At 36.8% G+C, this 27,200-nt stretch overlaps 1 protein-coding gene across 2 annotated transcripts in view; it reads left to right on the top strand.

Annotated features, from left to right (window-relative positions):
- Nucleotides 1-1,938: 1,938 nt before the first annotated feature.
- Nucleotides 1,939-27,200, top strand: part of NUP155 (nucleoporin 155) — a 63,783-nt gene continuing 38,521 nt past the window's right edge. The window contains exons 1-14 of one of the 2 annotated variants that reach the window (XM_032415290.1): nt 1,939-2,222; nt 5,045-5,182; nt 7,327-7,423; nt 10,086-10,156; nt 14,117-14,209; nt 14,982-15,148; nt 17,040-17,145; nt 17,878-17,951; nt 18,243-18,334; nt 20,121-20,218; nt 20,714-20,866; nt 21,604-21,704; nt 24,178-24,348; nt 26,911-27,021. In XM_032415290.1, coding sequence (XP_032271181.1) covers nt 2,066-2,222; nt 5,045-5,182; nt 7,327-7,423; nt 10,086-10,156; nt 14,117-14,209; nt 14,982-15,148; nt 17,040-17,145; nt 17,878-17,951; nt 18,243-18,334; nt 20,121-20,218; nt 20,714-20,866; nt 21,604-21,704; nt 24,178-24,348; nt 26,911-27,021 — 1,629 coding nt within the window. In that variant the 5' untranslated portion in view covers nt 1,939-2,065. The remainder of the gene's footprint in view (nt 2,223-5,044; nt 5,183-7,326; nt 7,424-10,085; nt 10,157-14,116; nt 14,210-14,981; nt 15,149-17,039; nt 17,146-17,877; nt 17,952-18,242; nt 18,335-20,120; nt 20,219-20,713; nt 20,867-21,603; nt 21,705-24,177; nt 24,349-26,910; nt 27,022-27,200) is intronic. The other variant, XM_032415291.1, reaches the window with a different exon arrangement.

Here is a 27,200-nt window from a genome sequence, read left to right as displayed (position 1 = left end):
AATCTCAGGAAACAAACTGAGGGTTGCTGGAGTGGTAGGGGGTGGGAGGGATGGGGTGGCTGGGTGATAGACACTGGGGAGGGTATGTGCTATGGTGAGCGCTGTGAATTGTGTAAGACTGATGAATCACAGATCTGTACCTCTGAAACAAATAATACATTATATGTTAAAAAAAGGAAGAAGATAGTAGGAAGGGAAAAATGAAGTGGGAGAATTGGAGGGAGAGACAAACCATGAGAGACTATGGACTCTGAGAAACAAATTGAGGGTTCTAGAGGGGAGGGAGTGGGGGGATGGGTTAGCCTGGTGATGGGTATTAAAGATGGTATGTATTGAATGGAGCACTGGGTGTTATATGCAAACAATGAATCATGGAACATTACATCAAAAACTAATGATGTAATGTATGGTGATTAACATAATAAAATTAAAAAATGCAAAAAAAAATTATAAAAAAAAGAGATAAGCTGGAAAGAAGAACTTAATCAATTGGAAAGTTTGAGATCAAATGGAGGTAGTTGATGGGGCGCCTAGGTGGCTCAGTCGTTAAGCATCTGCCTTTGGTTCAGGTCATGATCCCAGAGTCCTGGGATCGAGCCCCGCATTGGGCTCCCTGCTCCGCAGGAAGCCTGCTTCTCTCCCTTTCCCACTCCCCCTTCTTGTGTTCCCTCTCTCGCTGTGTCTCTGTCAAATAAATAAATAAAATCTTAAAAAAAAAAAAAAGGAGATAGCTGAAGTCCTCTTTCAAAGGAGTAATTCAGTTACTGACTAGCTAAACTATTAAGAATATAAGGGGATGAAGTTTACTTAAGTGTGGTTCTAAATGAGCACTAAATAAGGACAAATTCTAGTATTTCTAAATAAGGAATGCTCTTTGAAAGAGTGCTTTGATTTGACCACTCCAGTTGCCTTGTGTGTGAAATGAACCTATCTTACCTCTTCTTGCTCATCTTATCCTCCTATTGCAATTAACACATACCCCATAAAAAATTATGGTGATGCACTTTATTGCTTTACTTTGTGTGTCCCTGCATGAAGCACCTTGAGGACAGGAATGTGTCAGTTTGATATTCCCAGCACCAGGCACAGTGCCTGACACAAATTATAAATTCAATTTCTGTAGGACTTGGTGATGTATTGGGTGACCTACTTTATACCAGCCCCTCTACTTTGTGCTGGGGATCAACCAATGAATTAGAACACTCTTTTTCCTCTCTGTAATGAGAAATAAAGGAAGGCAACAGCCCCCTGCATGCAACGAATGACTCAGTAAACACACAGTTCTTTATAGTAACAGTAGCCATACACAAACAGAAAAGCGTGATGAATTTTTTTAAGTAGGTTCCACCCCAAGGTGGAGCTTGAACTCACCACCCAGACACCCAGAATCACATGCTCTACTGACTGACCCGGCCAGAAAAGTCTGATGAATTTACAGTGAAGCCCCTAAGAAATGTGAAATTTTCGTTCACACGTAAACTTTCTGACAAGCTACCACTATCCACTCTCGCAAGAGCAGTTGTTTGGAGTGCCAAAGAAATTGACGCGCAAACTCTTAAGTAGTTGCAGTTGAGACATTCTAACCTGCAAAGCTCGCGACACCAAGATCCAGCGCTCGCGAAACCCACCAGAACCGGGGCGGCCTGCGCTGCCGGGCACTACCCAGCTCCCACTTACCCGACCCCTGCTCCCTTCCACCTCCCCACCCCTCCCGGCCCTCTCCTTCCCCGGTCCTTTCCCCTTCTTTCCTCCATTCCCTAGATAACCTCCACGGATTTTCCCCTCCCCCACCCTCAAGCATCCAGCCTACGCCCGGGAAAGTGCCTCGGCTCACTCGCTCCGCCCCCTAACGTCCAGCCCCCTCCACAGCTTCCTCTCTTCAGCTTCAAAACGCAGCCTTCAAATTCCCCTCCAGATGAACCGGAAGTGCGTCATGTACAGGCGCCGAGGCGCTCGTTTGGCGCGCGCGCTGTAAGCTGTGGGTCTGAGCTAGGGTGTTGGGTTTTTCTCTCTTTTCTCCTTGGTTTTTTACTTTTTCCAGACGCTGGTGTCTCCGAGTCTCGACATGCCGTCTTCTTTACTGGGCACGGCGATGCCGGCCTCCACGTCGGCCTCAGCTTTGCAGGAAGCTCTGGAAAATGCAGGGCGGCTCATCGACCGTCAGTTGCAAGAAGACCGCATGTACCCGGACCTTTCCGAGCTTCTCATGGTGTCTGCCCCAAGTGAGTGATCAGTGCCCATTTGGTGACTGCTTTCTCAGCCGAAAGGACTCTCGCCTGACTTCCTAACTAGGTCCTTATCCCCAGGGTGGGCCCAGCGAAGACATTTGAGATTTAGCTGTGCTACATTTTAAAGAGCGAAAAAGAGCCTATTTTCCGTTTATTTTCCTGTCCTCACTTCACTGCCGATATTTGAGAGGGTAGGAGTGACGAGCAATCCCCCATTTGAAGCAAAGACCCCAAACTTAATGAGCTGCTCACTGCCTCCGAGTGTTCATCGCTAAGGCCAGTTGAGTAGGATCACCTGATCCAGGTCTCATTCTTCTTCATTCCTCATTAACATTAGACTAAAACAGACGGGCAAACGAAGTTAATTTGGAAATTTAACCATCTTCTCTCAAAGATAGTCTTTATTATGTGTAGAGTTAGTGTAATACAAAGCCCTGTAATACATAGGTAGTTGAGAAGAACTACCAGTGGAATAAAGGAAGAGAGCAGGGATATTAGCTGTGATGATGAACAGGGAGGGTAAGGCAGTGTATGGGCCCACAAAAGAGAGGTGATGGGAAAAAACTTTGTTTAATGGTTTTAAATTATGACCAGGTTCCTCAAGGCATGTAATTACATAAGTAATTCCCTTTGTGAGACCTATATTGGAGAAAAAAAGTGTAAGAGACAAGGTTTTTGGTAAACAGTAACCAAGATAAAGTAACAAGGATAATCTGTGCAATGTGAACCTAAACGACACTTGGTGGCGATTTATAAAAGTCATTGAGTAGACTTGTAGTCAGAGAAAAGATGGAAATAAAACACATGTAGTATTTGTTCCTGACAGCTACTTAACCAGTGCTTATAAGAACTGAGTGGCCGGGGCGCCTGGGTGGCTCAGTCGTTAAGCGTCTGCCTTCGGCTCAGGTCATGATCCCAGGGTCCTGGGATCGAGCCCCGCATCGGGCTCCCTGCTCGGTGGGAGGCCTGCTTCTCTCTCTCCCACTTACCCTGCTTGTGTTCTCTCTCTGGCTGTCTCTCCCTGTCAAAAAAAAAAAAAAAAGAACTGAGTGGCCTATTAGTAACTCTTATCTCGAACAGCATTACTCCCTTTGACCTCCTTAGGTTTGAAAAGCAAGACATAAAAAGAGTCCATACATTCTTGTCCTCTCTTAATCTGATTCAAATCGATTCTATCCACCTTTACACCAACCTCTTCAACCTAATCTCCTCCCCTTCTTCCAGCCTATTCTCAAACTCTTTGTTCCAGTCACACTGAATTTAACATGTTTTCCATAAGAAGCTCTTTCTTTGGGATTCTATTTTACATCATCATTTACTTCATCACTTCTGGACTGTTCTTTCTTCTTTGCCTGACATTCTTCCAGACTCGTTTGAATATCACTTCCTTTGTGAGGGCTTTCTTAACTAGTCACGTTCTTTTTTTTTTTTTTTTAATTACGTTATGTTAGTCATCATACATTACATCATTAGTTTTTGATGTAGTGTTTCATGATTCATTGTTTGCATATAACACCCAGTGCTCCATTCAATATGTGCCCTCCTTAATACCCATCACCGGGATAACCCCCCCCACCCCCCCTCCCCTCTAAAACCCTAACCATTCACATTCTTACTGGAATTATTAATTCCATCCTTTGTGTTCCCACTGTCATTTAACATGTGCAATATCCTTTTTAAAAAAAAAAAAGATTTTATTTATTTATTGACAGAGAGAGACACAGTGAGAGAGGGAACAAAAGCAAAGGGAGTGGGAGAGGGAGAAGCAGGCTTCCCGCGGAGCAAGGAGCCCGATGCGGGGCTCGATCCCAGGACCCTCGGATCATGACCTGAGCCGAAGGCAGATGCTCAACGACTGAGCCACCCAGGCGCCCCGTGCAATATCCCATTAAAATTATGTTTTAAGATTAAATGGGATGTCTGGGATTTGCTTCAAAAAATCCATTAGGGAAGAAATAGCTAGGGATATAAATGAAACATGATCAGGCATGTTATTAGTAATTGTTGAAACTGGGTAATCAATCAGTACATAGGAATTGATTGCATTTTTCTCTCTAGTTGTATATTTTAAATTTCCCTAATACATTTAGAATTTCTTTTATATGTCAGTTTTCCCCAACATCTTTGTACTTAAAGAGAGCCTGGAAAGGTGCCTGGGATAAACAGGTCATCAGTCAGATCTAAAGAACACCTCCCTGTTCAAGACATAGAAAGGAGAGGCTGAATAGAGCAGCGCACTCCTGTCCTTAGGTGACTGTGTCTTAGGGCAAGAGAAGGGTTGCCAAATGAGAACACTTTATAGAGCAGTCTGTGGTTTCCCCCAGTAAAATGTTGCTTATGTGGTATTATTTGTATTTATCTTATTGGTCTTGGGGGTGGTCTAACAGAAAAATGCATAGATTGTTTTAATCTATTAATATTTAAGTGGGAAAAGAAATCTGTTTTTTCCCCAATCAGTATTTTGTTCATAATTGTTTTATCTGACAATCACAAAGTGGTTTTATAAATATTTGCCCATTTCAGATTAGTAAAATAATAGGAAAAAAACCTAAATTATTGAACTAAGTATTTCCTTTCTAATGGAATCTTTGTGAAAGATAACCTTGTGTTTAGTGCTGAAACCTGTAATTGCCCCCACCTTAACACTGGATTTTCTCAGGCCTCCTTTGTATTGGGTCAGAACTATTTTATTCTTTCTCTGTACCTTTTACAACCACCAGATGCACAATTTTTTTTTAGCTTGCAGTGCTTCAATATGCCTAATTGATGCCCAAAACATTATTATTTTAATAAATGCTTTGTTTTATTACTTGCAGATAATCCCACTGTTTCTGGCATGTCAGATATGGATTATCCTCTACAAGGACCTGGTTTGCTGTCAGTACCCAACCTTCCAGAGATGAGTTCCATCCGAAGAGTTCCTCTCCCACCTGAACTTGTTGAACAGTTTGGACGTATCCTGTTACCTTGTTTTTTAACTCCTTAAAATTTTTTAAAATTGCTATTCTTATTATAACTCTTGCTTTGTGTTTAATTGGTGTGTGTATATCAGTTCATTTAAGAGTTTTATTTAAAAAATATTTTAAGTATGTGGGTGGTTTGCCATGTGCCTAGAAAATTTCATATAACATTGAATGTTGAAGATTGAATCACATTTTAATTAATCTGGGACACTGAAGAGAGTGAATTGTTTACAAGGAATTCTGCATTTTTGAATGATATTCTTGCAAAGTAGTACTTTCCAGTTAAATGCTATACAAGGAAGCTTTTACTACCATATTTTAGCTGGAAGACCCGTGATTTTCATTTTTATTTTTTCTCATATTTTAACATTTTTAAAACTGGGGTGTTGTTCTAAAACTGTTTAAAAACAAACTGCCAGGTACTTCTTTTTTCCCCCCTCCCCAAAAGTTTTTGGTATGGTTTTGCACTTATTGCTATCTTAGAATTAAAGTCTGTAAGTGATGGCATTTCTAAGGATCACAGTAAGAATGGAACACTAATGGCATCTTCATAGACTGAGTTACTAGAGGAGTTTTCTTACCCTCTAAAAAGAAAGATTTTGTCTTAATTTTTTTAAAGTGTGGCATATCCTATAAAGGCATTAGATTTATAGTTAAATTTGCTAGGAAGCTTTTTTATCAATCTATAGCCCTCATAATTTAGACATTAAGATGCTGTATTAATATTTAATGAGATTTTTAAAAGTATATTAATCTATTTAAAGTAAAAGCTTTTCAAATTTCATTACAGTCTGACAGAAAAATAAAGGAAATGGAAAATTGAGGAATACTTGTATGTAGAAAAACTAGTAGAATTTAATATTTTCTCTAAAATTTTCACTGTTTCTCTGAGACTTTGTGAAATAGTGTTATTAAATATAAAACGTACCTTATCCCATATTCTACTCTTGCTTAGTTTCTTTTTTCTTTTTCTTTTCTTTTTTTTTTTTAAAGATTTTATTTATTTGAGAGAGCACATGCGCACGAGTGCACAAGCAGGGGGAGCTGCAGACAGAGGGAGAAGCTGGCTCCCCACTGAGCAAGGAGCCTGACGTGGGACTCGATCCCTGGACTCTGGGATCATGACCTGAGCTGAAAACAGGTGCTCAACCAACTGAGCCACCCAGGCGTCCCCCTTGCTTAGTTTCTTAATATTCTTCTTTTATCTTTGCAAAGGAAATTATTTGATAATTGTTTCCTTGTCTTATAATTACATAATTATTTGTTTTTCAACCAGACTATTATTATTTTTTTAAAGATTTTATTTGTTTGACAGAGAGACACAGCAAGAGAGGGAACACAAGCAGGGGGAGTGGGAGAGGGAGAAGCAGGCTTCCTGCCGAGCAGAGAGCCCGATGTGGGGCTCGATCCCAGGACCCTGGGATCGTGACCTGAGCCAAAGGCAGACACTTAACGACTGAGCCACCCAGGCGCCCCTCAATCATACTATTTATAAGAAGCTTGCAAATAGTCAAGCTATGACTTTAGCATACCGTGTGTTTGTTTTTTTTAAATCAGTCTTGCTCTTATACAGTTGGAGAAACTGGTCCAGTAAGTTTTTTCATGTCAAAATTTAATGGTGTTACTCATAATCCGTATTTTTTTTTAAGTTAGTAATGGTAAAAACATTACATTTGTCCTTTAGAATGCATTTCAAGTAGTCAGCATTATTTAGAAATTATAAATTACAGGTTTATTTCTGTCATAGCTATATCTTTCATTAAATTTATTAGAAATCAAGATATTTTATTTGCTCTTTCTATTAAAGAGTGGTTAGGTCATGATTTTTTAATCATAAATTTTAAAGTTTTTTTTTTTTTTAAGATTTTATTTATTTTTTAACAGAGAGAGAGAGAGCGAGAGAGGGAACCCAAGCAGGGGGAGTGGGAGAGGGAGAAGCAGGCTCCCCGCTGAGCAGGGGGCCTGCCTCTGGGCTCGATCCTGGGACCCTGGGATCACAACCCGAGCCAAAGCAGATGCTTAATGACTGAGCCACCCAGGCACCCCTTAATCATAAATTTTAAACCAAAATCTTTCAAAACAAATTTAGGAAAGATAAGATTGAAATCTTTTTGCCTTAATCCACACTACTTCAGATATGCAGTGTAACTGCATGATGGGTGTGTTCCCTCCTATCAGCAGAGCTTGGCTCACAATTGACAGTGACATATTCATGTGGAACTATGAAGACGGGTATGTATTTAATGCTGGTTTGCTGTAGCATGGTTAGAATTTAGATTATCTTAACTGCAGCTGATGTTCTACTCATCAGAAGCTGCATGGTTTGTCTTTCATTCATCTAACATCTGAATCATTGCTTCTCAGTATGCATACCAATCACCTGGGTTGGGGGTTAAAATGTGGATTCTGTTATAGTAGTTCTGAGTGAGCCTCAAGAGTCCGCATTTGTACAAACTCCCAGTGATGCTGCCAGTCTGAGTACCACTCTGAGTAGCAGGGGTCTAGTTGCCAAGCTCTTACCTCCCAATAAGATAGCCTATCAGTTTTTTGAGAGATCGTTTGACATTTTTAAGGATCTCTGTTTTTGATGCATTTCTATGCGTTGGGAGTCTCTTAACTTACTGAAGTGACTAAACAGTTTTGTTGGTCTGTGAGCTTGATCTATGTGTAATTTGAATGTATGTAACAGTCTGAGTGAAGGTCCAAGATATTCTTGCTAAAATAAAGTTTATTGATCTGGTAATCTCACCTGGCTTTCTGGAGATAAATTTTGGCATATTACCAGTTCTCTGTCATAATATCTTTAGGTGGTTAAGTGGGTTAATGAGAAGAAGGCCCATGTAGTTGTTACTCTTTCCTTGGGTAATTAAGACACCTGTTAGGAACACACACACACACATACACTGTATCATTGAGTTGAAGTGACACTAAATGACAACTTGAACTTGTAGCTTAAATGAAACCATTTTTGTTCACTGATTTTTTTCGATTAGAACTTTTTATAGCTAGTTATGATTGAACTGTTATATAGTCCTAATAGCAGTGATGTGTGCTTGTGATTGTTCTTCATATATCTTGAACTTTAGTTTGTTGTATTATTGTAACATGGTCATTTTGATACTAAGGAATAAAACCTCTTCATTTAGGCATGAATGTATTTAAGAAAACCAAATGCCAAAAAACTGCATAATAGATAAATGTAAGGATAATTTCCTTAAGGGTTTTCCCTTTAATGAAAATTTCTATATTTCCATTAACATCTAATATATCCATCATAATAAAATATTGAGTTTATCATGTATCAGACATTGTTTTGTGCTAGGAACAGCATTGAATGTGGTAAATATAGTCTCTGTCTACATGGAACATACAGTCCAACCTTACTGTGTTAAAACTAGAACTCATTTAAAGAAAAATCATCTGAACAATGTGCTTATTGAAAAAAAAATCAAGGCACAAGTCCTGGGTATAAATCTTTATTTCGTTCACAAGTTCAATACTGCAAAAGCCTTGGGCTTCCTTTCAATTATTCCATTAGCTTTCTATTATAAATCCTAATTCCACCTGGATAATAGGCGCATAATCTTGTCCCATTTATTGTTCTGTAACCCCTAACTTCCCCAGTATTGGTCTTAGTTTCTGGAGGCTGTGCCAGTTATCACAATATGGAAAAAAGCGGGAAACCTGGCTTACCTAAGTGGCCATTGAGGTGTTTTCTTCCTGTTTGCTTGGTCCTTTTCAGGACAACCAGAAGTTTTCTTCAAAGTCCGGATCATATATTTTTTTCTTGGTATTTATTCTGCCTGGCATTTTCTGATTTTCTTGATCTTTCATTATTTTTGGAAGTTTTTCAGTGATTACCTTCAAATATTTGTCCTGTCCCATTCTTTCCCTCTTCTGAGATTTTTATACTTTTGTTAGATTGTTTGATGTTCTTCAACAGGTTTTGGATGCTCTGTTCTATTTTTGTTTCTCCATTCTTTTCTTTTTTTTTCTTTTTGTTTCAATTTGGACAGTTTCTATTGACCCAACTTCAGGATCACCAATTCCTTCGTTAGCTATGTCAAGTCTACTTAAAAAGTTCTTAGAAGATGTTCTTTCTCTATGCTGTGCTTTTTATTTCTAATATTTTCACTTGCTTATTTCTTGTAATTTTCACCTCTCTGCTGAAGTTCCTTATCTGTTTATTTATGTCATCCACCTTTTCCATTAGCACCCATACTATATTAATCATATTTATTTAAAACTTTCTGTCTGTAGTTAAGACATCGAGCTCATAGCTGAGTCCATTTCTGTTGATTGCTTTGTTTCTTGACAGGCTTTTTTTTCCTGTGTTTTTTTTGTCTCATGTGTTTTCTGAAAGCTAGATATCATGTGTAGGACAGTGGATACTGCAGTAAATAGTATTTATCCTTAGAAATGGGCCTAGCAGGTAGGCGTTTATAATGGGGAAAGTTGACTTTTTTCAAGTCAGGAGTTGAGCTGAGTTTGGTTTTGTCATTGCTGTGGTTATCCTCAGTGGACCACAGGTTTCATCCTGTAGAATTACTTTATACTTAGGATACAGGTTGGGATGCCGGAGATTTTTTCTCAATGTTTCCCTTCCACTCTCAGCCTTATACTTTCCCTGTTTTTCTGAGGGGGTCTTGCCCCAGCAGTAGAATTGCTGTTACCTTGCAACCTGGTTGGGGGGAAGTTTGGGATGGGGAGCAGCATTCCCTGTTTTCCTGGTTTATGCTTATTAGCCTTAGACAGGCCTGTGTGCCTGGATCTTGGAATTGAAACACTTTTCTTTGCTGGTTTATTTTTCATTACGTTCTGTAGTCTTAAAGAACATTTTAGATAAAACTATTTTCTTCATATGTATAACATGTTTTTCTTTAACTATTGGCAGAGGAGACCTTGCCTATTTTGATGGACTTAGTGAGACTATTCTTGCTGTGGGACTTGTGAAACCAAAAGCTGGTAAGAAATAAAAATGTAATGATTAATTTACATATGTATATGCATAGGACTGAATAACAGCACATTTTAACATAGTTGAAATTTTTATTGAAGTTTGGTCTGAATTCTAATTAGAAATATGTAAAGTGATTAGGAATATTTAATAGTTTATTCACTTTATGGTAGAAGTGAATCTGTCTTTAAATTGTTACACTGGTGCACCTGGCTGGCTCAGTTGGTAGAGCATGTGACTCTTGATCTCAGGATCATGAGTTCAAGCCCCACGTTAGGTATAGAGCTTACTTAAAAAAAATACTTTTTAATAAATAAAATTGTTAAACTATAATTTTTGAATTTTGTTTTGCTTATTTTTTGTTACTCATTGTTGATTTATTTACCTGAAGTTTTTTGCATTATACATCTTTTTTTTTTTGCATTATACATTTTCATCAGTTACTGAATTTAATGTAAAAACCATTTTTGTCTCTGCGTTTTTTTAGTCTTGATAGCCCATAGAAATGAAAAGAGTTCAGAATAACTCTTAAAGAAGTGGCAAGTATTGTTTAACAGTTTCAACTTCATTGTGCCAGATTTTTTTATAAAAGCTAATGACAAAATAATAGATTGATTTAAATTTAACATACATTTTTTGGATGTATGAGAAATCTTCCTACAATGGGAAATAGTAGACAAAATTGTTTGTAAGGCCTAAATAAAATTTTTTGAGTTCGCAGCTGTTTGAAATGATAATTCACATGGTACAAACATGCAGTCTTATACACTGTTTATGTGATTACATTGGAAACTTATTTCCTTAAAATAGAACCTCAAGGTATTCTTCACCCTGAGGTATGTATCTCTTTTATCTACATTTAAAAGTTTATTCATAGGTGCGCCTGGGTGGCACAGTCCGTTAGGCATCCAACTCTTGGTTTCAGCTCCGGTCGTGACCTCAGGGTTGTGAGATTGAGCCCTGCGTGGGGCTCCACACTCAGTGCAGAGTGTGCTTAAGACTCTCCCTCTCCCTCTGCCTCTGCCCCTGCCCTCTGCTTGCTCATGTGCGCTCACGCACATGCTCTCTCTCTCTTTCTCTCAAAATGAATAAATAAATCTTTTTTTTAAAAAAGTTACTATCTAAAAGCTTATTCATAATAACAGTGGAGGGCTCTCCCTGCTCTGTATTTTAATAAATATAAATTGTCCATCTAAAATAAATAGTAAAATTTTGTTCTACTCAAATATAAACTTCAGTGCAAAATTAAAATTATGGCAAGTCTTTCATATGACAACAAAGGTGTGATCTTTGATAGTGAAACAATTGTTTTTGTTTTTTGTTTTTTGTTTTTTTGAGAGAGAGTGTGCAAGTGGGGGGCGGAGGGGCTAAGGGGGAGAAAATCCTAAGCAGGCTCCATGCCTGGTAAAGAGCTGGACTCTGGGGCTGGATCTCACCGTGAGGTCGTGACTTGAGTCAATATCAAGAGTCAGACACTTAACCGAATGAGCCACCCTGATTATGAAACAACTCTGACTTTGCTATCCATAAGCACTGAAAATTCTGACTCTCGAACATAAAGCGTTATAACAAAGTTCGTATCTCACTTTGCCTATTGTAAGAAAATATTCTTAAAGTCATTGTTTTCTAACTCAAGCTTTTTGGCAAGAGTTTGCTTTATTGGCAAGAAGAGTATGAATACATGTTTCAATTTTATGGTTGCTTGAATAAAACATAAGAGTTCTTCATTGTTTTCTAGCATTTGCAGGTTTTTGTCCACAGAGAAATTGACAAGACTTAATCACACTTTTCTGAGTTCAGGGAAGCATTTTCCATGTATTAAAAGATTCACGTGCTTGTCTAGCTTCATTTGCATCTTCCAGGGTGGTAATGTAGCTGAAAGAGCTTATGGCTTTGGGACATTATTCATTATAGTGATTATGAGTAATTAGTGATTATGAGTCATTTTACCTCATCTGTATGACCAAGTAGGGCTGCCATCAAAGTCAAATCATGTGTAAACTCCTTCCTGGAAGTTATTCTTGGAATGGTCTTTCCTTGTCTAATACAGTAAACCTCCTACCTCAAGTTCAGTCAGTCAGTTCTGGAAAGTCAGTGGACTTTTCAGTAGAAGAGAAGAACTTAGTATTTTCCTATTTCTGAACCAGCATCTCTTGAAAAGGCATCATGAAGTTGCCTTAGAAGTTGAAAGTAGCATTGGCCAAGTTTTTGGTGCCAAAGCATGCCTTTCTAAAATGCAATGGGTTATGGTTCTGCTGAGTTTTTTTTATCAAAACAGCAAAAACAGGGGCGCCTGGGTGGCTCAGTCAGTTAAATGTCTGCCTTAGGCTCAGGTCATGATCCCAGGGTCCTGGGATGGAGTCCCGCATCAGCCTCCCTGCTCAGCAGGGAGTCTGCTTCTCCCTCTGCCTGTGCCCCTACTTGTGTTCTCTCTCTCTTTCTTGTTCTCTCTCTCAAATAAAATCTTTTTAAAAAAATAAGCAAAAACAGATGTTAGCAAAGGATCCTAAGTGTTCATATTTGTGCACAAGTATTAAACTATTTCTTTCAAAACTTGTTCAAAACTTTAAAACTTTTTCATTCAAAAGCAGTGAAACTTTGAACTGTTCCAAAGACCTAAACAACTTACGTTAATTTCTAAAAAGTGCTAATAAGATGTGTTTTATGATAAGATGTGAGAGCTGACAAAAGTGAGAAATGTCAGTCATTTAACCTTGTTGCATTCTGAAGGGAGATGGGTTCCATTTCTACCATCTCCTGTTGCGAAATACTTGAATAAATGATGAAGATATGTCCATAATTGTGACATAAGATATATTTTCTTTTATTACTGTCAGTAAGACACTATTTTTGGATATTGTAACATGACAATGATAATTATACATAGAATCTCATGTCACTGCACACCTTTTAATGTTAAACAAATAAATAAACAGTACCTTAGCATGAATTAACAAAAAAAAAAATGTGTACTTGGTAATGTCCCCTCTGAAACTATAAATTATCTGGTTTTGATATATAAATTCATCTGGGAATCTCATTTAGCATAAACTCATTTCTGTTTCTATGAATTTGACTTCTCCAGGTACCTGATACAAATGGAATTATATTTACCTCTTTGTGACTGGTTTGTTTCAGTTATGATTTTTTTTTAAGATTTTATTTGCTTATTTTCAGAGAGAGAGTGCAAGAGCACGAATCGGGGGGAAGAGGGAGAGAGAGCATCTCAAGTAGACTCCAGACTGAGTGCTGAGCTCAGTGTGGGACTTGACCTTACCACCCTGAGATCATGACCTGAACCGAAATCAAGAGTCGGATGCTCGACCGACTGAGCCACCCAGGCGCCCCTCACTTAATAATGTTCTTAAGATTCATTCTTGTTGTAGTATTGTCAGAATTTTCTTCTTTTTTAAGGCTGGATAATATTTCTATGTATGTATACATATATGTGTATGTATACACACACACACACACCACATTTTGTTTATTCATGCATCCGTTGGTGGACAGTTGGGTTGCTTCCACCTTTTGGGTACTGTGAATTATGCTGCTGTGGGCGTTAAGTATACAAATAGAAGGCTTTATATTTTAATAAACTATTTTATAATGTAATGCTGATTTTAATTGGTATTAAATACTGAAGGTGTTTCTTTTCTAAGATGGTTCTTTTTTATTACTATCTACTTACTTAAATATTCATAGGTAGTAAAATTAAATTGAGTTCAGACTTTTCATATACTATTTAATTTTTTTTTTTAAGTAGACTCCACGCCCAACGTGGGGCTTGAACTCATGACCCCAAGATTGAGAGTCGCATGCTCTACCAGCTGAACCAGCCAGACACGTCCTTCATATACTGTTTTATCACTAGTTCATTTTAATGGTAAAACCATTAGTCTATCAATGCTTAAATAGTGGAAGTGGATGTTTTTTGGAATAATCCCTAACCCACGTCTGCTTTATCTTAGGCATCTTTCAACCTCATGTACGACACCTCCTGGTTTTGGCAACCCCTGTGGATATAGTGATTCTTGGACTTAGCTATGCTAATTTACAAACAGGTATGGCAAACCACATGTGGTATTTTTAAAATAAAAATATGTTAGCCAATTTATATAATTAAAAGCTTTTTTTTTTTTTCCCCACTAAGTTAACTTTCCAGACTATTTGTTCATAGGAAAATAATATTTCCCTATAGGTATGATAACTTTCAGGTTAGTAGCTCCATCAAGCAAGTATTTTGAATATGCTTATCATATTAATGTGCATTCCTTAAGTGTACAATATAAAAGGGTAGTAGAAGAGAAATAATTGACACTAGTGAGTTTTTCTATAATGCTTTCAATTTCTTTGTTTCTGGTTTTTTGAATGGCTGTTTTAACATATGGAACACTGAAATATACATTATTCTTTCCTTTAACATAAGAAGACCTGAATTTATTACTAGTACATTCAATGGTTTCTTTTGCATTCTGGCAGTCTGTTTTGGGTGAAATAGTGTTGAATTTCAGTGACTGAAATTAATGATTATTACTATCAAATCCTTGGGTTCTTTCCCCAAATCTAGTAATTTGGGATAGTTTGTTGATTGATGTTTTACAGTGTTATGTATATAAAACATATATTGTGTATATATACATATTGTAGGTTCTATTTAACTTGAATAAACTGTATCAGATTTTTTATAGTAATTTAAAAGTATATGTTATAGAAGCTTTTAGGTGTGTCAATAAGAATTCAGTAAAAATACCAATTCTGAAGATAACGTAGTGATTATTTCAAACTTCAAAAACACTAATAAGCTGATTCATATTCTTTCTTTAAAAAAAATAGGTTCTGGGGTTCTTAATGACAGTATGTGTGGTGGAATGCAGTTGCTTCCAGATCCTTTATATTCTCTTCCCACTGATAATACTTACCTTTTAACAATAACTTCCACTGATAATGGGAGAATTTTCTTGGCTGGAAAAGATGGCTGTTTATATGAAGTAGCATACCAAGTAAGTCTGGCATTTATAAACATTTTTTTCCTCCCCCTGGATAAAGTAGGGATAGATTTTACTTTTGTTTTCTAATTATATAAGCACATTAATATATTCTTATGAAAAGTATTCAGACATACAGTTAAAACCGTATATAGTCTTGCATGACTACACCATGCCTACAAAACCCAGTCCTCTCTCCAGAAGTAAAATCCAGTTCTGAGTATGTCTTTTTAGGACATGATACATTGATAAGTATCTATAAATTTCTATATGTGTGTATTTATATGTATACACGTATACAAATACGTGATGTACTTTTGTATGTTTTTCCTTAGATTATTGCTTATGTTTTGTTACATAATTGGCTTTTCACTTAACTGTGTTATGTTTTGTGATTGCTGTACAGTTGTCTATAAAATGGATGTACATTATTCACTTAATAATTCCTTTCTTGATGGACTTCTATGTTTTCAGTTTTCCTATTCATAAATAATGGTATAATAAGTGTTCTTTTGCAGGTCTCCTTGTGTACATGTGTAGATATTTTTTTGTGTAGAGACTTAGAATTCCTATGGTTGGGTTATGGAGCATATGCATTTAAAATTGTAATATTTTCATATTGCCCCCTGAGAGTTTTTTAGACTCTTAGCAGCCTTCCTTTTTAAGAATTTTTTATTCATTTATTTGACAGGGAGAGAGCACAAGCAGGTAGAGTAGCAGGGAGAGGGAGAGGGAGAAGCAGGCTCCCCACTGAGCAAGAAGCCAGATGTGGGGCTTGATCCCAGGATCCTGGGATCATGACCTGAGCTGAAGGCAGTCGCTTAACCAACTGAGCCACCCAGGCACCCCACTTAGCAGGCTTCTATGAATATATCCCACCACCCCTCACTGATGGTAGTATTATCACACTTACTAATTTTGACCAATCTGATAGAAGGAAATTTTTTTTATTACTCGCTGAGGGAGGATCTTTTCATGTATTTATTGGTCATGTATGTTTACTGTGAAATGTCTTTTTATGTCTTTTCCTACTGTATTATTGGCTTTTTTTCATAAGGTAAATGTTAGGAAACTGATAAAGTAATATTCTCAGAGTCACATGACTAATTAGTGGCAGAGCTAGGATTACAACCCTGGTCAGCTGTGTTTTTTATATTACATTGTACCTCTTTCTTACCTAGTTTCTCTTGGCTTTGTTCATTATCCGCGCTCCCGCCCCACCCCACCCCAAAGGTTTTGTATGGCAAAAGTCAGACATTGAGAGGTAAACTGTAGATTATGGTGGCGACGGCTGCTATTAAGATTTCTTTTTAGGGGCGCCTGGGTGGCTCAGTCGTTAAGCATCTGCCTTCGGCTCAGGTCATGATCCCTGGGTCCTGGGACTGAGCCCTGCATCAGGCTCCCTGCTCAGCGGGAAGCCTGCTTCTCCCTCTCCCACTCCCCCTGCTTGTGTTCCCTCTCTCGCTGTGTCTCTCTCTGTCAAATAAATAAATAAAATCTTAAAAAAAAGAAAAAGATTTCTTTTTAGCCAAAATGGGAAGAGATGATACAAGTACCCCTATCCTATGTACTTTGGACTCTTACAGACTGCACTTATTATTTGCTTTACTACTTTCAAATAAAAGAGTTTTTAAGATAATTAAAATATGAGTTTATTAACATAGCACTATGAGGTTTTGAAATAGCTGATTTCATTGAGAGCTATGATTTGATTATGGCTAACTACCTTTTCTATTATTAAAGGATTAAACTCAGTACTTATTCCAAATAGTATGTCTCACATTATTTACAATTATTAGTACTTCACTAAGATTTGAGGATTTTTGTACATGTGGTTATATGGTTAGTTGCTATGACAAATGTGTCTACATTTACAAGTCTTGCTTCTTTCAATTTTTCTTTTAAGGCAGAAGCAGGTTGGTTTAGCCAAAGATGTAGGAAAATAAACCACTCAAAGAGCGCACTTTCTTTCCTTGTTCCTTCATTGCTACAATTCACATTCTCAGAAGATGGTAAGTAGAAAACAATAAATTTGGCAAACAAAATTTTTTAAGATTGTTGACTTAACATTTTCTTCAGAAATTCTCATTCTTAACTGAAAGTTTGTCTTACTAAATAAATAACAGTTGTTATATAGTCATAAGGTTTCTTTTTTTTTTTTTTTTTTTTTTCATTTTATTTATTTGAGAGGGAGAGCATGAACAGTGGGAGGAACAGGGAGGAGCAAAGGGAGAGGGATAAGCAGACTCCGTGTTGAGCATGGAGCCCAACACTGGGCTCAATCCCATGACCCCGAGATCGTGGCCTGAGCCGAAATCAAGAGTCAGATGCTCAACCGACTCAGCCACCCAGGCACCCGCACACAATTTTCTTGAAGGAATGCACTGAGTATAATTATTTCCTGTGTTTCTAGCATATAGTAGACATTCATTAAATGTTTGTTGAATGAAGAAATAATCTAGAACTTGGTTTTGATTTGGCTTAAAATTCATTAAGAAGACAGAGTAATTTATTTGTGAGGCTCTTCATCTAGTCACAGTATTTGATGTCTGCTTTTTTCATACATTGTCTGATTTAAATGCTTCTTGCCTTTGTCCTCATGCAAATATCATGGGACTTACCTGCAAAGCAAGAGAAAGCCCCTGAATGCAAAGTTCTAATTCAGCAATTTAAATTTGTTATAAATGGCTACTCTGTTTAATTCGTTAATCTTTAGAGGTTTTTTTCCTTTGTCTTCTTTTTAGATCCTATTGTTCAAATTGCAGTTGATAATTCTAGAAACATTTTATATACACGGTCTGAGAAAGGAGTAATACAGGCAAGTATTAATACACTACTATTTAAGGGGAGTAAGAACATCCCTGTTTTTAAGGAAGAGATTCAGTTACTCTTAGCCTTTTCCTGTGAGCTGTGTGCTTTTTAAAAATACATCCCAAACTACTTCTTAGGGCTTCTTTTTTATGAAATTTCAAATCTCTGATGTTTCCATATCTGTGTGAAGTGTCTAAATTAAAGGATCCCTAAAAAGGAAGAGTCTTCTAAAAGTTTATTTTGTAAAATGCGTATGGGCTATAGTTATGTTTAAGTGGGTACAATTTTTTATTCACAGGTATATGATTTGGGCCAAGATGGACAAGGAATGAGCAGAGTTGCCTCAGTTTCACAGAATTCTATTGTTTCTGCTGCTGGAAACATTGCTAGGTAATTGTCAGGCATTTCATTTGTACAAGGCATATCATTATGCTATATATGTGCGGCATACTAAAATTATTTCCTCTTCAAAATATCTCTAAAAGGTAAGGAATGTTGAAGATGACACTGGAGGTTATGTTTGAAACAGCTCCTAGAGAAAGACTCTTCCTTTAATTCTAATGTTGGATGGTTTGAAACATAAGGCAGACTGGTTTTTTTTACAATGTAAAGTACAGCTTGATTTTTCCTTGGAATGTGTTAAGCTTTAGGTGGTCTATGTAGGCAATTACAGGAGTTGTCATTAGGAAGCTACAGGTCTCAAAGTTCCCCACTAGTACCCACTCCAACCTTTTATTTATGTTATGTTATTTATTTATTTATTTGAGAGAAAGAACAAGTGAGAGTGAGTGAGAGAAGCAGACTCTATGCAGGGCTCGATCCCAGGACCCTGGGATCACCGCTCCAACCTTTTAACAGGCCTGTGTAGTATAAGTTTAGTTGGTGTGATAATTGACACAGGGCAGTTTGGGAATACAGAACTTCACAGTTTTATTGTTCACATTGTATTCTTGACGAAACTGAAACTAAAGGATGTTAAGATTTGTCTGAAGTCTGAGTCCTAGAGAAGTACTAGTACCCAAGTTACAAGCCAACTTTTCAGACACTGTACACTGTGATTTATGTATATCACAACTAATTTAGCTCAGCTGCAGAAATTCTTTTCACATAACAAAGGCCTCAAATTTTCAGCTTCGGTTTTCTATGTGCTTGGGTCATTGCTGCATTCACCTATCCTAGCAAAAATTCAGTGCTTTCTTTGCTTTTCAGTGACAAAAAAATTATCAAGGCAGACAATCTTAAACAAAGGGTTTCCTTTTTCTTCTCCACCTTTACTTTTTTTTTGGAAACGTTTTCAAATCTACAGAAAAACTAGAAGAGCAGCATGGTAAAAACTGGTAATACCCTATCAAATTATCCAAATTCAACAGTTGTTACTGTTTTCCCTTATTTGCTCACTTTCGTTCTTATGAGCTATTTGAAAGTAAGTTGCAGACATCATGACTTTCACCCTTAAATCCTTCAACTTTCATGTCCTAAGTCTCTTACATAAGCACAATACCAATTCGACACCTAAAAAAATTAATAATTTTGTAGTATTATCTTCTAATTATATAGTTCATATTAACATTACTTAACAGTCCCAAAAATCTTTCATAGCTGTTTTTCTTTCCATTTTTCCCCAGATTCAGTCAGAGCCCATGAATTAAATTGGTCATTTGTCTCATTAATATAGAATAGATGTCTCACTGTCTTTCTTTTTCCCCTAAATATTCACATTTGGTGGGGAGGGGCAAGAGTCTTATTTGTGGAATATCCCAATTTCTGAATTTGTCCTTTTTCCATTATCATTAGATTGAGGTTTTGGTTTGGTTTTACCAGAATTACTCCTTGCAGCGTTACATCAGTAGGCACATAACCACCAGGTTTTCCACTATTGAATACTTGGTTAAGGTGCTATTTACCAGATTTCTCCATTATAAAGTTTCATTTTTCCTTCTTTTTAATTAGCGGTAATCTTTACAATGATAATTTGATGCTCTGAGAACACCTTCTTCCTCATTAACCATTTACCCAATGGAGTTAGCCTTCTTTTATGATCTTTGAAAACAGGGTAATGTCTAACAATGTAAACTCATATTCAGGGGGTTTGCCTGCTCTTGCTGCTGCTGTGTTAATTTCCCAAGAAGTTAGTCTTATTTTAGCATATTAGACTAGTTTTTTTCCTTTCTTGTAGGACCATAGATCGTTCTGTTTTTAAGCCAATTGTTCAAATAGCAGTGATTGAAAATTCTGAATCCCTGGACTGTCAGTTATTGGCGGTTACACATGCAGGTATGTTGTTTAATTTCTGTGTCTGCTCTTGGTTTTAGAATTTAATAATCCTCAGACTTGGAAATTTGTGATTAGAAATGCGTTTTTACTTCTGTATCAGTTATCAAGCCATATTAATAATTCGTAAAATTAAGGATTTTGAAAATTGGAAGATTCTTCTGGTTTTGTCTCCTCATGTTATAGATGTCAAACTAGGTCTGACGGGTGAAATGGCTAATATTCAGTGACAGAGCCTGAATAGGAAAAAGGACTCTCTTGGCTTATAGTTGCAGATTCTTTCTGCTAAAATGTGTTGATTCACCTGTCAATTCCAAGTGACACTTTCTTAGAACTCTACTTCAGGTGGTATTACACATGGTGATTTAAGATTAGTCAGGAAAGTGATTCTAGGACTTTAACAAGTGTCTGTGTTTCTCTGTGGAATTGCTTCAATCACACGAGGACCTCAAGTCTTTCATTTTCTGTTACTGATGTATAATTTTATCCCATCATCAGGTGTAAGGTTATATTTCAGCACTTGTCCGTTCAGACAACCATTAGCACGACCTAATACATTGACACTGGTTCATGTCCGCTTACCTCCTGGATTCTCAGCGTCTTCAACAGTGGAAAAGCCTTCAAAAGTACATAAAGCTCTTTATAGTAAAGGTAAGTTCTGATATCCTATCAGATTTAAGATTGGATTTTTTAAATTGTTAAAATTAGAATGTCTTTTGAGCCATTTGAAAATAATAAATTTCCCAATAAAATTTAGAATATTTTAATTTCTTACATTAATAATGTCCTTACACCTATAATCATCCAGTGGACTTAAGGCTGCTATCTCAAGTCAGTATAAAGGAAACAAGTTAGCGGGAGGAGCTGGAATTGAGCACAAGAGAGTATATTTCAAAATCAACTAATATTGCTGAGATGATGCTTTTATAGTTTACTCTGCCATTCCACTAGTAACTTCGTCATTTTTATTCATGGTATGTTTGAGATAATCAGTACATGAAATTCTGTTTCATTGAATATTAGATACCATTGATTGAAAGTCACAACATTTTTTATGTATTAAATATACTTTTTTAAAGTTAATAATTAAATTCATAAGCCCATTGCAAAATATGTCATAACGTCAGAAATTTTAAGATGTGAAGAAAGCGTTTACTCAAAAGAAACGAAGTGTAAGATCTGGAACACTTAATGATTCTACCCTATCAATAATTATATGTCCTTTTAAGGGATTAATTTTTTTTAATTTTGTGACTTGTTTACTTACAACAATGCATGCTATGTATATATGTTATATATATTAATGTTAGTAGTTAATATTTTTAAGAACATTGGGGATGCATATTATTTGGCATCATATAATAAGATTTTGTGTATTAAACTTCTAGGCATTCTATTGATGGCAGCTTCAGAAAATGAAGATAATGACATTTTGTGGTGTGTCAACCATGATACATTTCCCTTCCAAAAGCCAATGATGGAAACCCAGGTAAGTTATCCTGAGAATCTTAATTTTTTATATAATTTATAATTTTAAGTAAAGAGTAAAATTATAAGAATCTTTTTTTTTTTTTTTTTTTTTTTAAAGATTTTATTTATTTATCTGATAGAGAGAACGAGAGACAGAGAGCATGAGAGGGAGGAGGGTCAGAGGGAGAAGCAGACTCCCCGCTGAGCAGGGAGCCCGATGCGGGACTCGATCCCGGGACTCCAGGATCATGACCTGAGCCGAAGGCAGTTGCCCAACCAACTGAGCCACCCAGGCGCCCCTAAAATTATAAGAATCTTTATGTTGTAATAGCATTTATTTTGAGCAATCATATATGATTGGAAATCATATTGAAAAGAAGTGTATCCTGTTAATTCTTTGTTTTTCCTTTGTGAGGTTAGAAGTCATTATGGTAATCATTAAAAATATCTTTAAACAGGGCGCCTGGGTGGCTCAGTTGGTTAAGCTCCTGGGATCGAGTTCCGTATTGGGCTCCCTGCTCAGCAGGGAGTCTGCTTCTCCCTCTGACCCTCCCCCCTCTCATGCTCTCTCTATCTCATTCTCTCTCTCAAATAAATAAATAATATCTTTAAAAAAAAAAAATATCTTTAAACATTGGAATCATTTTAGAATGTTTCTCATACTGTATCCGAAAAATGCATACATATTTTCTGAAATGACTTTTGTGCTATTTAAATATATTATGTTTTTAGTTATTTAATTATGAGGTCATCCATTATAGTTATGACTTAGAATTGTATCTTTTTTGGGATGCCTAGGTGGCTCATTCGGTTGGACATCTGACTTTGGCTCAGGTCATGATCCTGGGGTCCTGGGATTGAGTCCCGTGTTGGGCCCCTTGCTCACCAGGGAGCCTGCTTCTCCTGTCTGCTGCTCCCCCTGCTTGTGCACTCGCTCGTGCGTGCTCTCTCTCGCTCTCGCTCTCTGGCAGATGGATAAGTAAAGTCTTAAAAAAAAAATAAAATAATTGTATCTTTTTTAAAAAAATATTTTATTTATTTTAGAGAGTGTGTGCATACATGGGGTGGGGGAGGGGCAGAGGGAGAGAGAATCTCAAGCAGACTCCTCGCTGAGTGCCATGCCTGATGCAGGGCTCGATCTCACCACCCTGAGATCATTACCTGAGCTGAAATAAGAATAGGACACTTAACTGAGTCACCCAGGCGCCCCTTAGAATTTTATCTTAATGATGTCTTTAATTTGTAGTTCTGCCTAAATTTACTTATTTATTTTAAAGATTTTATTTATTTAGGAGTGCCCCTTAATTATAGAAATTTTTGAACATACAGAAGAATAGAGGAATGATAAATTGAACGCCACATTTAACAATTACCAACATTTTCCCCATCTTGTTTTCTTTTTATTTATTTATTTATTTATTTATTTGACAGAGACTGAGAGAGAGAGACACAGCCAGAGAGGGAACACAAGCAGGGGGAGTGGGACAGGGAGAAGCAGGCTTCCCACTGAGCAGGGAGCCCGATGCAGGGCTCGATCCCAGGACTCCGGGATCCGGACCTGAGCCAAAGGCAGACGCTCAACGACTGAGCCACCCAGGCCCCCCCCATCTTGTTTTGATCTCTCTTCCCTGCATATACAAATGTCCACACATAAACACATAATTGTGGGTTTTTTTTTTTTAAGATTTTATTTATTTATTTGACAGAGAGACACAGCGAGAGAGGGAACACAAGCAGGGGGAGTGGGAGAGGGAGAAGCAGGCTTCCCGCCGAGCAGGGGAGCCTGATGTGGGGCTCGATCCCAGGACCCCGGGATCATGACCCGAGCCGAAGGCAGACGCTCAATGACTGAGCCACCCAGGCGCCCCCATAATTGTGTTTTAAAAGCAAATACCACTGCGTATTCCATGAAATTGATGTAGGTCCTGGATGAGAGTTGCAGCCCCAGCCTGTCCTAGCCCAGTCTCACACCTTGGCTGCTCGTCTCAGCTCTCAGCACAAAATGAGCTAAGAAGAGGCCAGCACCTCCAAGGGTATGGCCAAGGAAGGCTATCTCTGCTCCCCACTGTTGGTATCCCCTATTCTACCCCATTTACTTCTCCTAAATGCCCTTGCATAGCCCATGCTGCCTACCCCCTGAGGATGCTGATCAAACCGGATAAACCAACCTCTGCTACTACTAAAGATGGTAGAATATAGTTTTTGGGTATCGAAAGAATTACAATTCTAGTAAACACTATTTACAGTTTATCCTAAGAAGATTTTGTCTTTCCCTTCTTTCATGAAAGATAATTGTCATAGAAGCTGGCCTGATTAAAGGAATAGACAGTAGAGCATTAAATAGAAACTTAGGAATGCTCACATACATGTGTTATTAATTTGTAAAATTCTGCATTTCCTTAGAAATTAGGTCTATATGTTTTTTCCTTTTTGGAAGGTTTGCTTTATGTAACTTTAATAGCATGTATAAAAAGTTTATTTCTTTTGTATAGATGACAACCCGTGTTGATGGTCATTCCTGGGCTCTTTCTGCAATAGATGAATTGAAAGTAGATAAAATAATTACACCCTTAAATAAGGATCATATTCCAATAACTGACTCACCGGTTGTGGTACAGCAGCACATGTTGCCTCCAAAGAAATTTGTTCTCCTCTCAGCACAGGTATGTACATACTCTGTTAAGGTGGAGACAATAAAGAAGCCATATTTAATGTTATGTATTTTGCAATATTTGCTTAATGGAGTCATTAAGGACTTTAGGAGAGTTTACTCTTAAAGATATTCTTAAGGAATAATTTTAAATACCAAAAATGCAACAAAAAGAGCTTGCTGTTTATAAAGTGTTCTATTTTTTTTTAAAGTAGCATTTCTAGTACCAGTGTTTAGCAGCATAAAACAAAATAACCTAAATTTATTATTATAATTCTCACTTAACTTATAAAAAAACATTTTTTAATATTTGATTTTGGAATAGTGATGCATTTAAAATTCAAATGGTATAATGAGTATACAGAATAAAATCTCCCTTCCAGTTGAGGTCCCTTCCCTACAGACGCCCATGTCATCAGCATCTGTGTATCCTTCAGAGGTGTGGACATACAAACAAAATATTTCTTTTTTTTTTTTTTTTTTTTTTTTTTTTTTTTAAGATTTTATTTATTTGCGAGAGAGACAATGAGAGACAGAGAGCATGAGAGGGAGGAGGGTCAGAGGGAGAAGCAGACTCCCTGCTGAGCAGGGAGCCTGATGTGGGACTCGATCCTGGGACTCCAGGATCATGTCCTGAGCCGAAGGCAGTCGCTTAACCAACTGAGCCACCCAGGCGCCCCACAAACAAAATATTTCTAAATAAATGGTAGTGTATCATATACACCATTTTATACCTTGTTTTTTATATCTCAAATACATATTTTAGAGATCTTTCCATATCATTATATAAAGAACTTTCTCATTCTATTTTGTATTTGAAAGGTTTTCTTTTATATGAATGTACCCTATTTAACTAGGTCCCTATTGATGGATTATTTTTTGCTGTTCATAATGCTACAACCTTATGTGTATATCATTTTCTTTGTGTGTGAATAAAGCTGTAGAATTATATCTGCTGGGTGAAAGAATATGTGCGTTTCTAATTTTGATAGATGTTGCCAGATTCCCCTGTATTCATATATACGTGCATACATTCACTATCGATGAATATTGATACCTGTTTTCCTTACATCCTGTCCAAGTATAATATGCCATTTTATTAAGATAAGATGGACAGTCTTTTTTTTTGTTGTTCTTTTTTGTTTTTTGTTTTTGTTTTCTTTGGACAGTCTTTTCAAGTGTTTATTTTTCTATGGACTATCCCTATTTTATTGAGTTCTCTTTTTTGTTTTGATTTATAGAAGCTCTTTATCAAGGAAACTTACTGTAATTTTAGTATCATATTTTTCCTGGTGTGTCATTTTATTTTGTTTAGTGAGACTTTTTCCCATACAGGTAAGCATATTAGTCGAAATTTTCTGTTATCTTTTCGGATTTATAAAAGTAGTAAAAAAAAAAAAACTTCCTCATTCTGAGGTTTATAAAAAAAAATTTACCCACAGTTGCTTTTAGTACTATTATAGTTTTATTTTTGTCCTTTAAATCTCTGATCTGTTTGGAATTTATCCTGATATCCTGATTAAGGATCCAGCTTTATTTTTTTTCTAAATGGACATATGCCAACATAATTAATGGATAATCTAACTTTAATCCTCTGGTTTGAGGGACAGCTTTTATCGTATTCTAAATTCAAATATTTACTTGAACCTGTATGACAACTTTCTAAATTTAATAAGAAAACACTCACCGCCACCAAAAAAATAAGGTTCTGGCTCTGTAGATATAACATTTTATAAACCTATGTTTTATGCTATTTTATGTGCTATTACCACATGCCCTCTGAATATATTTTGTGTGTTACAGAGCAGTGTTTTTTGTTTGTTTGTTTGTTTTTTTGAGGTGATATCTTTTTTTTTATGTTCAATTAGCCAACATAATAGTACATCATTAGTTTTTGATAAAGTGTTCAATGATTCATTAGTTGCGTATAATACCCAGTGTTCCTCACCACATATGCCCTCCTTAATACCCATAACCTGGTGACCCCACCCCACATCCCCCTCCCTTCTGTAACCCTCAGTTTGGTTCCCAGAGTCCAGAGTCTCTCATGGTTTGTTTCCCTCTCTGATTTCTTTCCATTCAGTTTTCTCTCCCTTCTCCTGTGGTCCTCCACGCTATTCCTTATGTTCTACGTATGAGTGAAACCATATGATAATTGTCTTTCTCTGCTTGACTTATTTCACTTAGCATAGTCCCCTCCATTGAGTCTATGTCGATGCAAATGGTGGGTATTCATCCTTTCTGATGGCTGAGTAATATTCCATTGTATATTTGACCCACATCTTCTTTATCCATTTATCTGTTGAAGGGTATCTCGGCTCCTTCCACAGTTTGGCATTGTGGACATTCAGAGCATTGTTTTCTTACTATATTTTCTTTGGGCATATATAGATCTAGTATAGGTTGGGAGTTGAAATGTAGATGTTCTTTTTGGCCAGTTTACTTTGTATTCCTGAAGGGGTTTTTTTTGTTTTATTGATTTTATTAAATAAAATAGCAAGGTCAGTTGATGCCAGCCATGCCAAATAAATCTATTATTTATGGTTGTGGTTTTTTTTTTTTTTAAACTTTTTAGGGAAGTCTTATGTTTCATAAACTTAGACCTGTAGATCAACTGAGACATCTACTTGTGAGTAATGTGGGTGGAGATGGAGAAGAGATTGAAAGATTCTTTAAATTACATCAGGTAATTAATTATTTGTACTTTTTAAAAAAATATTATGATATTTTAAACAATAAAACAGTGAGAATAATACCTGAATTTTATGTAAGCTAGGATCAAAATACTGTGATTAATAGATACTCTTAGTCTTTCTTTCTTTACATTGGTCATTATCTGTGTACTAATATTTGGGAGCTGTATTA

The sequence above is a fragment of the Phoca vitulina genome, unplaced genomic scaffold (genome assembly GCF_004348235.1).
Source record: "Phoca vitulina isolate PV1807 unplaced genomic scaffold, GSC_HSeal_1.0 scaffold17, whole genome shotgun sequence".
Taxonomy (NCBI): Eukaryota; Metazoa; Chordata; class Mammalia; order Carnivora; family Phocidae; genus Phoca; species Phoca vitulina.
This window is presented reverse-complemented; position numbering and strand designations above follow the sequence as displayed.